The sequence below is a fragment of the Leopardus geoffroyi genome, chromosome D3 (genome assembly GCF_018350155.1).
Source record: "Leopardus geoffroyi isolate Oge1 chromosome D3, O.geoffroyi_Oge1_pat1.0, whole genome shotgun sequence".
Lineage (NCBI taxonomy): Eukaryota > Metazoa > Chordata > Mammalia > Carnivora > Felidae > Leopardus > Leopardus geoffroyi.
This window is the reverse complement of record NC_059339.1, coordinates 58,114,231-58,126,824: the sequence shown is the minus strand read 5'-3', so window position 1 is coordinate 58,126,824 and position 12,594 is coordinate 58,114,231. Positions and strand designations below refer to the sequence as shown.

The following is a 12,594-nucleotide window of genomic DNA, read 5'->3' as shown; positions in this document are numbered from 1 at the left end:
CTACATGTAGTTTCTTCTGTTCTGAGAAAGTTCAGACTTAGGAAAAACAAAGACAGTCCCTTGGATGAACCCTTTAGGAAATAGACAGGTGCAAACAGACAAACACAATTCCTTGAGAACCAGATCTGCTCTGCTTCCTCTGGGACCAGGTGCTCATTCCTGGAACTCAGGATGTTGTCTTCAAGTGTGCTGCCATGCTGGGGATGGGGGTGGGACAACACTAAATTGAAACTTCACAAAGTTCTCCTACCATGTTTCAGTGGCCTTTTTCCTGGCTAAGCATTTGCTTGCTTTTTGGTAATCTTTCACTATCTTCCAGAGTTCTGATAATGCTGATTTTGGCAGTTTTGCTAGGGTTTTCAGTAGTTCTGGGGGTTGGGGGAGCCTCTCTGCCATTTTTCTGACATCTTCCTGACTCATTAAGCATAACTCACTAGCATAATTCTGATACCAAACCCTGACAAGATCATTACCAAAAAAGGGTATTATATACCAATATCTTCCAATCAGTGTAAATAATCAAATTCACAGAATAAAGAAGAAAATTCATCTCAATAGGTACACGAAAAAGACTTGATGAAATTCAACACTCATTATGGTAACAATTCCCAGCAAATGAGGAGGGAACTTTCTTAACCTGATAAAGAACATTTACAAAAAACCCCGCTATAGCTAATAAAATCATACTAAATGGTGGAAGACTGCTTTTCCTGTAAGATCAGGACTTCCCTACGGAAGTTCGCATTAACCATTTTATTTTACACTGTAAAAGAAGTCCTAGGAAGAATAATGAGTTAAGAAAAAAAAGAAAAAGCATAAAGACTGGAAAGAAAGTAGTTGTTATGGACTGAATTGTGTTCCCCCACTTCATCCAAATTCATGTGTTGAAGTCCTAACCCTTAGTATACCTCAGAATGTGACTGTATTTGGAGACAGAAGCTTTAAAGATGTAATTAAGGCTAAATGAGGTCATATGGGTCGCCTTTAATTCAATATGACCCTTTGTCCTTAAAAGAAGAGAGAAATACACTAGGAATGCATGCTGCTAGTGAAAGGCCATGTGAGGATACAGAAGGCAGTCATGTGAAGACCAAGGAGAGAGGTTTTCAGGGGGGAATGACTGGAAAAGACCATGATGGAGCTCTCATGAAGAATGGAAAACTACTATATCCTAATTGTATGGATATCTACAGTTGTCAAAGTTTATCAGACTGTACATTTGAGACCTATGCAATTTTACAGTATATAAATTAAATCTGAAATAGAGGGGTGCCTGGGTGGCTCAGTCGGTTGAGTGTCTGACTTCAGCTCAGGTCACGATCTCACGGTTCATGAGTTCGAGCCCCGTGTCAGGCTCTGGGCTGATGGCTCAGAGACTGGAGCCTGCTTCCGATTCTGTGTCTCCCTCTCTCTCTGCCCCTCCTTCATTCATGCTCTGTCTCTCTCTGTCTCAAAAATAAATAAACATTAAAAAAAATTAAAAAATAAATAAATCTGAAATAGAATAAAAGAAAACATTAAAAACCCTACAGTTTTCTTGATTCTTAAGGCAGTGCTGTTTTTTTTTTTAATATATATTTTTGAGAGAGAGAGAGAGAAAGACAACACATGGGGAGGGGCAGAGATACAGGGAGATAGAGAATCCCAAGCAGGCTCCATGCCACCAGTGAAGAGCCCAATGCAGGGCTTGAACTCATGGACTGTGAGATCATGACCTGAGCTGAAATCAAGAGTTGATGCTTAACCAACTGAGCCATCCAGGTGCCCCAAAGCAGTGAGGTTTTTAAGACCACACTCCATTTGTATCTCTCTGACATTGCCAATCATAAGGATTTTGAAGGGAGAAGAATATGTATTTCTTAAATCACTAAATCACTGTAGGTACTGAGGATGAAAAAGCTAACTTATTAGATCTTAATGGCCGGGAAACAGGGCAAAGAAACAGAAAGATCTACCTACCTACCTACTTAATGTTATATTAATTCATACAACAAATATATAGTGAGCACCTACTACATGTTAAGCAATGTTCTCATGCGGACACAACTGTAAAATATGGAGTGTTCATATTCTAGTGGGAGAAGATGTACAATATTCAAAAACAAGTAAATTATATAGTATTTTGAGATACTTCTTTCTGCTGTGGACAATGGGAAATGTAGAGTCTCTGCTTTAAGTGACAATATTCCATATACAGCAACTTCAACTCTTAATCCTGGTCTCTTGCAGTTGAATTCCTTTTTTTTTTTTTAACGTTTATTTATTACCGAGAAACAGAGAGAGCATGAGCATGGGAGGGTCAGAGAGAGGAGGAGACACAGAATCTGAAGCAGGCTCCAGGCTCTGAGCTGTTATCACAGAGCCCCATGCGGAGCTTGAACTCACAAACTGAGAGATCGTGACTTGAGCCGAAGTCAGACGCTTAACCGATTGAGCGCCCCAGGCGTCCCAGTTGAATTCCTTTTTTAAAGGGACTGAGCAGGACAATTTAATCTACATATCTGGGTTTATTCATACCCCTATATTATGGTTGTCTTCTGTGTTCTATTGATAAAGGCTTCAACTTTTAACAAATCTTTTAGCTCAGACTTCTGGGAATCAGAAGCAGTATCTTGTGATATACATTTCTAATGATTAAACATACAATAATGATGATGATGTTAATAATAAAAGAAATATAAATAAGTGTTCCTTAGAGGCAAAATGGAAATGGCTTCTATACTTTGGATACTCCAACTTGTTTATTTCTTTAATCATGTCACCTATATTAATCTATCATGGACTACAAAGAACATTCACATCATTGCAGGCACAAGCTTACTTAGAGGAACACCTAGGAGCTTCAGAGATTATTCCTCACTTCAGATGAGTCTATAACAATTCTCTTTCAGTAAAAGAAAAATATGTTTGGGAGCCCCTCAGGGGCTGTCAACGAGTGATAGCTGCTGTATATTATAGAGCCTAAAAAAGCCCAAAGACAAAATGAAGAGCACAGTCAATATCATCAGTTAAATCCAAATTACTTTAGGTTCAGCCTTTCTTGAAGTTTTAAGAAGATTCAGAGGTCCATGAAAAAGGAACAAACAGGAGGTAGCTCTAAATGCAGTAGGGGGCTTTGGGATGGCTTTACAGCCTCACTTAGAAATGGGTGATGCCAAGCCCTGAGGCCTAACATTTTGATTCTGGAACATGTCTGCTCAGTGGCCTCATGGCCTCTGATAGCCTGCCAACATAACAGAATGAAAATGCCCTCAGCTGGGAGGGCTCTTATGAAAGGGAATCAGTGATTGGTAAGAAAAGGGAGGTTCGAGACAAGTTGGGAGAGGGAAAAAAACACTGCTGATTAGGGAGGAAAAAGAGGAAAGAACAGTGTGTGTTTCCAGATTTGTGCCTTTGGCTGAAAAGCTCTTGACTCAAGTTCAGATTTTCCTAAGTAATGTCTCCTTGTTTCATATAGCTCAATAAAACTAAAATAGAATATTCCAAGCATTGACAATTGAAAAACAATTTATATTTTAAGTAATTCTGACAGTACTGTATACATTGTTGTGATCCCCAGGCTGTTTCTTGAGACAACAGTGAGGTCTATACTTTACATACACATATACATATACATATACATATACATATACATATACATATACATATACATATACATATACATATATATGTATGTGTGTGTGTGTGTGTGTGTGTGTGTGGGTGGGTGGGTGTATTTAGTATCAAAAAAGTTGATGGAATGGTAAGGAGGATAGAAAAGGTAAAGGGATAAGTGACTGATAATAAAGATTAATGGTCCTGAAATAAACATCCTATGTAGTAATTAATGATTAAAGACAACAAAGGAAACAAAGAAGAAAAGTTTGTTAAAAAATTTAGACACGTTAAAGAGGGGAAAGCAATTAAAGAGACATTAAACCAAGCGGTGTAACTTAAGCAATTAGTGCTAGGTCACTGGCCTTATGATAAATAGGGTGTCCAAACCCCTGGCAACACATTGTGAAAGGCCTGTCTCCCACCTGGCTGGGAGCCACCGTAAATACCAACTGCCCTACTCTGTGATCTATGCACGAGCTCCGCGATGAGCAGAAGGACCCAAAGAGGCAACGTCAGCTCCTCAATGATCAGGTGTACCGTAATTTTGCCAATGGCTTTATATAAGAATAAAAGAAGCAAAAAACACACGACAGTCCTTCTTATAAGAAGGAAAAAAAAGGTTAATTCCTGTGAATACCTTAAAACAAACTCTCTTAAAAAGATGAAAAAGGTTCTATTTTTTTTCCACTGCAACACTACAACCTTTCCCCATTTAAAAAAAAAAAAAAAGGAAAAAAGCTAATGAAAAAACTAAAACCATGAGTGAACACTGTTCCTGAAAACTTTGCAGAATTGTAACAGCTTTCTCTTGGTTAAATTGATTGGTATAGCAACATTATAAAATGACTATTAGGATTCATTGTGCACCACAGAAAGTGCTGAAATGTCAGCAGACTATACAGCAAAAAGTAATGGGTTCTGAACCCCTGTTAGTCAAAAATGATTTTGTTTCAAATTAGAAATTGATTTTTTTTGGACACAAGCCCTTTCCAGGCTTACAGCTTCTGTAGCTGGGCCCAGGAGAGATTAACCTCCACCACTGGTAGGGCTGGCCTGATGGTACCTTTCTCAAAGTGCCTTTTCCACTGCAGCCCTAGAATGTGGCTGTGGTCTTAACCAATAACACAAGTCATTTGTCCCTTTGCTATTACACTATATTTTTCTCATTTTGCCATTTTATTTTAGTGCTGACACACAACACAAATTTGTTGACAAGTTAACAGAAAACTATGTTAAGCTTTGCCGTGTAACCACTATACGAGTTTTGATTGGTTCTCTATTCTCCAAAGTACAAGGGCTAAGAAAAGAGTGAAGGGTTTCCCATCTCTCAAGGACTAGCAGAGAAAGTAAAGAAGATTCTACCTCTGATATGAAGTCTCTTCAATTTCATTTCTGTTTCTGGTAGCAAAGTCTAACAAGACAAAAGTTGGTCTAAGTTGTCCTAACACAATGGAGGTCTGCAGAACTTCTGCCTTATGTCAAAGAAAATGTACTTGTTTTTGTTTCAAGATGTGGATACTTTTTCTTCTGAAGCTTGGACTAATTATCATCTCTCAATCATTTGGGAGAAGATTAAACTATTTCTGGATTAATCATAATTAAAACAAAAAATCATGACAAAGGTGGCAGGTGATAAGGGCACGCTATACAAGATCTAATAAAGCACTGCCCAGTTTTCAAATACATAAATGTAAGAGCGGCTACAGAGATCATCAAAAGTTGGTTGCTTACTAGCAGAGATGGGCAAGTACAAGCTCAGTAAAAAAAAGAGGTAAATAAGACAGAAGTCAGGGTTAATGGCTGTGAGCAGGAAAAAGATATCTTGGAAAGAGGTGTGAGCAGAGGGGGCTCCAAGACTTTTTGTGGCCATTTCTTTCCTGTACATCTCCCTCTACAACGAAGCTTAGACTTGCTGCATTCTGCTATGAAGTCCTTCCCTTAATAATTTCATGAGAGGGGCGCCTGGGTGGCTCAGTTGGTTGAGCATCTGGCTCTATTTCAGCTTGGGTCATGATATCATGTGTTATGAGTTTGAGCACCACGTCGGGCTCTGTGCTGGCAGTGCAGAGCCTGCTTGGAATTCTTTCTCTGCCTCTCCCCTGCTCCCCTGCTCACACACTCTCTCGCTCAAAATAAATAAACTTAAAAAAAATTTTTTTAGGAGAGATTAAGAAAAAAGCTGCTCCAGAAACAATAGGGAAACATAATTAAATTTGACTGCTTCATTCAACGTTTCATACTGTTACTCTACAATTGATTTATTTAAAAATATCTGTCACATCTGGGGTGCCTGCCTGGCTCAGTTGGTGGAGCATGTGACTCTTGATCTTGGGGTTGTAAGTCAGGGCCCTACATTGGGTGTAGAGATTACTTAAAAATAAAATCTTAAAATATCTGTGACATCTAAAATAGGAAGAATTGCTGGCACTTAAAAGACTATTAGGTAATATATGCTTCAGACTTATGAGGTTTTGTTTTAGCCACAATGTAGAATTGTCCATGACCTCTCCTCCACCCTTCCTATATTTCTAGTTAATTGAGGATTAACTGTAATTGTTAGAGTTTACTCTCCCAGAAGAAATTTATATTCAATTTCCTGTCCTCTTTACTCACTTTGAACATTATTTTGTGTCTATGACCATACTTACTATTGAATCATCCTTATAGTTTGCTGCTTGCAGAGACAGACAAACTGGACAGTTTCTCAGAAGAGTATTCTAAGAGAAAGGATGATGTGATTCAGTGATCTAGCAAATGTGCTACTTGTGGCCTTGAAGGCACATGTCAGTTTGTAACATACTTAACTCCTGCTCAGGGTTGTAGAAATCATCTGGAGCTCATGGCTAGCACCCACTAGCAACCACTAGCCCTGGAACAGCTTCTTCTTTTGCTACTTATAAATGCTAAGCTTACCTCTTTGGGGTCGATATGCATCTTTCTTTTGACATGTCCATAGGGCATTATCTTCTGTTTGTGATTGAAACCCAACTGTCTTCTTCTCCCTTCTATTTTCACCACTGTTAGTGGACTCCTGGTACTTTTTGATGGATGATGATGCTCCCAGCAGCCAGTCAGCATATTTTGACTTCAATAAACTAAAAAGAATAAACAAGAATGGGCTGTATGTAGACAGCATACATGGGGGTGTGCGATCACATAAAGGCATATAAATTCAGCATGAGTTAAAATGCAATTCATGGCAGTAAGGACTTTCTTTTTCTTCTTATTTTTTATTGAAATATAATTTGAATAATTTATAGAAGGTCTGTTTTGTAACTTTCCACAATAATTTTGGAAAAGAAATGGTCTTTATCCTCAAAAAGCTTATATTTGGAGTTGGGGAAATGAGACTCAGACTCATGAAACTGCTAATAAAGCCACAGAGTATGACTAAGAACCAGAATATCTGTAGAAATAAAAAGTATGCTAAAACAAGACTTGCATAACTAAAATGTTTCCAAGTACTAAAATTGAACATTAGGGATTAAAATATCACCAATTTGCTTCAACATGCATTTGTGTTTCTCATTTTCAATTGTTACAGTATTTATTATGTGCCCAGAGTATGTAAGGAGCAGTACAATGATGCATGTGGAATAACTGGTCTCTGTCCCCACATCATTTCATTCTAAAGTCAACAAGGAAAATATGGAGAAAAAGGAATTTTAATGAAAATAAACACATGTACATATGTTTTTCTCTCTAATAAACTGTGTTCTCACCATTAACACATTTCCTTACAACATTTTATTTTTTAGAAAGAAGTGTTAGAATGATGTATATTCATTACTATTCCACCAGCCTCTTCCTTCACACTTAAATTAACCACAGACTCATGACACTTTGGTATTGTCTTCCCCATGCCCATGAACAATGTGAGTACTAAAGTGAAAAGAGAGAGAGAGAGAGAGAGAGAGAAGACTTTTACTCAAAAAGTAGAATCTAAATATTAAGACTAAACAAACTCCCCAGAAACAGAGGTAATCCCTAGATAGAAATAATTTGACCAGGATTATAATCATGTAAACCTATCAAAGTCATTGGGTTTCTGGTTTACGTTGATCAGAATTTTTAATAATGTCTGCTCATATCAAATGTATTACTAAAACCAAGAAATTAAATAGCTTTATGTTTGGAGTGATATAAAGAAACAAAAACTATTAGTAGTATGGCTTTATATGAGCATAATGCAGCATATTAAATTTATACTCTTAAATTTTTTTTTTAACCAGAATTCAGAGATCACTTTCCCATGTGGATTCACCAGTGGCTGTATATCTTAGCTCATATAACTTCTATTCATGAGACAGGAAAAAGAAGAGAATAAAACTATCTCACTGTGAACGTAAGATAAATTTACCTTAACCCAGAAGCTCCAAATGCAGGCAAATCCAAGGACTATATCTTTGCTTGTTCTTATATGAAAGTTAATGAGACCAAGACTACTGACTCCCCTAAATTCATTCATTCTCAACTCAGCTGAGTCCCCAATACTAGCCAATGTTTATCCCTGCCAAAGCTGATTGCTTCCTGCTTCTTTACCCCATTTTCCATACTCCATTTCTATACCTTTATTCCAAACCCAATCCTGGTAATCCACTATCTCAACAGGGGACATGGCTTCTAATTTCTCTAAAATAAAGATGACTAGAAAAAAAAAAAACAACCTCTCCTCTCCTTTGTATTTATTTCCAGCTTTACCTATCTACTATTCCTCCATTAATGTCTCCAAAGAAAATCACACCTTTTATTCGTACTCTTGATATCAGTGACCTATGCCTTCTGTTACTATGGCCTATCAGTTATCTCCTTTTCTTATAATTTACAAATTCCTCCTCTCAACTTAATTCTTTCTGAGGATTACAAACAAGATCAGACTTTCCATTAAAACCAAACCCTAAATCTAAAACCAGAAACTCTTCCCATAAGTGGGAAAGTATAATACACAGTGTCAGTGACAGTGAGGGGACAAGAGCATTTTAATACATTACTGGAGGAACTGTAAATTGGTATAGCCTTTTGGTGGGTGATTTGTCAACACAAAATAAAAATGCACCTACCTCCTAACAATTTTGCTTTTAAGAAGTTATTCTATAGAATTACATAAACAACAGTATGAGAATATTTGTTCAAGGATGATCACTGCAGAATACTTGTAATAGGAGAAAATTGAAGGCAAATATTCAATAGAAGAATGACTGAAAAAAAAACCCATGATACATCTATTATAAGGAACAATATTCAGTTATTAAAAGGAATGAAGTAGTTCTTTATACTATTGTGGAGAAACTTCATGACATAATATTAAGAAAGAAAGAAAAAGGAAAAAAGAAAGAAAGAAATAGAAAGAAAAGCAATTTGCAATAATAGAATGTATATAATGTGACCTAATTTTTGTAAAAACAAAAATACATGAAAAGTATTTTTAAACTTCTAGATGAATAAATACCAAAACTGTGGAAAGAAGCAGAAATAGAGTGACTTAGGGAATAGCTTTTATAATTTAGTTTATATACTTCTGCATATTTTCATTTCATCTAATAATCATGTACTTTTTAAATAAAAAGTACCATCTCCTCTCTTTTCCTTCTCTGCCAAACCTCTAGAAAACAATAATCAATTTTAAAGATATACCTACTAAAACTAATTTAAAATGTATTTATTTAAATTCAAGTTAGTTAAATACAGTGTGGTATTGGTTTCAGGAGTTGAACCCAGTGATTAATCATATAATACCTAGTGCTCATCCCAACAAGGGTCCTCCTTAATGCCCATTACACATTTAGCCCATCCCACCACCCAACACCCCTCCAGGAACCCTCAGTTCATTCTCTGTATTTACGAGTCTTTTAATGGTTTGCCACCTCTGTTTTTATCTTATTTTTGCTTCCCTTACCTTACGTTCATCTGTTTTGTTTCTTAAATTCCACACATGACTGACTTATTGTGCTTAGCATAATACACTGTAATTCCACCCACATTGTTGCAAATGGCAAGATTTCATTCTTTTTGATTGCTGAGTAATATTCCATTGTGGATATATACCACATCTTCTTTATCCATTCATCAATCAATGAATATTTGGGCTCCTTTCATAATTTAGCTATTGTTGATAGCACTGTTATAAACATTGGAGTGCATGTGCCCCCTTCAAATCTGCATTTTTGTATCCTTTGGATAAATATCTAGTAGTGCAATTTCTAGGTTGTAGAGTAATTCTGTTTTTAAATTTTTGAGGAAAAGTCAAAATTTCCACCCAGTTTGCATTCCCACCAACAGTGCAAAGGGTTCCCCTTTTTCTGAATCCTAGCTAACATCTGTTGTTGCCTGAGTTGTTCATTTTAGCCATTCTGACAGGTGTAAGGTGGTATCTCAGTCTGGATTTGAGTTGTGTTTCTCTGATGATGAGTGATATTGAGCATCTTTTCATGTGTCTGTTAGCCATCTGGATGTTGTCATTGGAAAAGTGTCTCTTCATGTTTTCTGCCCATTTATTAACTGGATTATTTGTTTTTGGGTGTTGAGTTTGGTAAGTTCTTTATAGATTTTGGATACTAACCTTATCTGATATGTCATTTGCAAATATCTTCTTCCATTCCATTGGTTGCTTTTTAGTTTTGTTGATTGTTTTGTTTTCTGTGCCTAAGTTTTTATCTTGATGAGGTCCCAATAGTTCACTTCTGTTTTTATTTCCCTTACCTTCGGAGACATGTCTAGTAAGAAGTTGCTGCAGCCGAGGTCAGAGGGGTTGCTGCCTGTTTTTTCTCATAGGATTTTGATGGTTTCCTGTCACACATTTAGGTCTTTCATCCATTTAAAATTTATTTTTGTGTATGATGTAAGAAAGTGGCCCAGTTTCATTCTTCTGCATGTCACTGGCCTGTTCTCCCAGCACCATTTACTGAAGAGACTTTCTTTTTTCCATTGGATACTCTTTCCCACTTTGCTGAAAATTTGTTGGCCAGACACTTGTGGGCCCATTCCTGGGTTCTCTGTTTTATTCCATTGATCTATGTGTCTGTTTTTGTACCAGTACCATACTATCTTGATGATTATAGCTTTGTAATACAACTTGAAGTCCAGAATTGTGATGCTTCCAGTTTTGGTTGTCTTTTTCAACATTACTTTGGCTATTTGGGGTCTTTTTTGGTTCCATACAAATTTTAGGATTGTTTGTTCTAGCTCTGTGAAGAATGCTGGTGTTATTTTGATAGGGATTGCACTGAATGTGTAGATTGCTTTGGGTAGTATCGACATTTTAACAATATTTGTTCTTCCAATCCATGAGCATGGAATATTTTTCCATTTCTTTGAGTCTTCTTCAATTTCTTTCATAAGCTTTCTTTGGTTTTCAGCATATAGATCTTTTACCTCTTTGGTTCGGTTTATTCCTAGGTATCTTATGGTTTTTGGTGCAACTGCAAATGTGTTCGATTCCTTGATTTCTATTTCTGCTGCTTCATTATTGATATATAGAGATGCAACTGATTTCTACATGTTGATCTTATATCCTGCAACTTTGCTGAATTCACATATTCATAGTTCTAGCCATCTACCATGCTAATGGAGGTCAAAAGAAAGCCAGAATAACCATACTTATATCAGACAAATTAGATTTCAAAACAAAGACTGTAACAATAGATGAAGAAGGGCATTATATCATAATTAAGGGGTCCATCCACCAAGAAGATCTAACAACTATAAATATCTACACTCCCAACTTGGGAGAACCAATATATATGCACATATATACATATATATTAATAACAAACATTAAAAAACTAATTTTTTTTTAATTTTTTTTTCAACGTTTATTTATTTTTGGGACAGAGAGAGAGACAGAGCATGAACGGGGGAGGGGCAGAGAGAGAGGGAGACACAGAACCGGAAACAGGCTCCAGGCTCTGAGCCATCAGCCCAGAGCCTGACGCGGGGCTCGAACTCCGGGACTGCGAGATCGTGACCTGGCTGAAGTCGGACGCTTAACCGACTACGCCACCCAGGTGCCCCAAAAAACTTATTGATAATTATACCATAACAGTAGGAGACTTTAATATCCCACTTATAGCAATGGAGAGATCATCTAAGCAGAAAATCAACAAGGAAACAATGGCTTTGAATGACACACTGGACCAGATGGACTTAACAAATGTATTCAGAACATTTCATCCTAAAGCAGCAGGATACACATTGTTCTCCAGTGCACATGGAACACTCCATAGAATAGATCACATACTGGGTCACAAGTCAGTCCTCAACAGGTACAAAAAGATTGAGATCATATAATGCATATTTTCAGATCACAATGCTATGAAACTTGAAATCAACCACAAGAAAAAATTTGGAAAGCTCTAAAACACATGGAGGTTAAAGAACATCCTACTACAGAATGAATGGGTTAACCAGGAAATTAAAGAAGACATTAAAAAATACATGGAAGTAAGTGAAAATGAAAACACAATAGTCCAAACCCTTTGGGATGCAGCAAAGGCAGTCCTAAGAGGAAAGTACATTGCGATTCAGGCCTATCTCAAGAAGCAAGAAAGGTCCCAAATATACAACCTAACCTAACACTTAAAGGAGCTAGAAAAGGAGTGACAAAGCCTAAAGACAGCAGAAGAAGGGAAATAATAAAGAGTAGAGTAGAAATAAACAGTATGGAAACAACAACAACAAAAACCCAGTAGAACAGATCAATGAAACTAAAAGCTGGTTTCTTGAAAGTGTAAATAAAACTGAAAAACCCCTAGCCAGACTGACCAAAAAAGAAAAGAGAGAGGACCCAAAACTACTTTTTAAAGAGCAAAATCTAGTGGTCTTTCCTCTTTCAACAGTCTTTTTAACAGGACACTTCACAGCAGCTGACTCCTTTCTGAAAATTTTTTACCTGGGACTTCAGAATATATTATCATGACTGGTTTTCTAGTTTTAGGAGCCTTCTACTTCCTTTCCCTTAAATGCAGACATTCCTCAAGATTCTGTCTTTGTCTGTAATCT

The 12,594-nt window shown here is 36.8% G+C and overlaps 1 protein-coding gene across 12 annotated transcripts in view; it reads right to left on the bottom strand.

Moving 5' to 3' along the window:
* KIAA1328 (KIAA1328 ortholog) overlaps positions 1 to 12,594 on the bottom strand; it is a 360,849-nt gene that overhangs the window by 73,048 nt on the left and 275,207 nt on the right. For all 12 annotated transcript variants that reach the window (XM_045458624.1, XM_045458623.1, XM_045458622.1 and 9 more), the window contains one exon: positions 6,511 to 6,692. In XM_045458624.1, the coding sequence (XP_045314580.1) occupies positions 6,511 to 6,692 (182 nt within the window). The remainder of the gene's footprint in view (positions 1 to 6,510; positions 6,693 to 12,594) is intronic.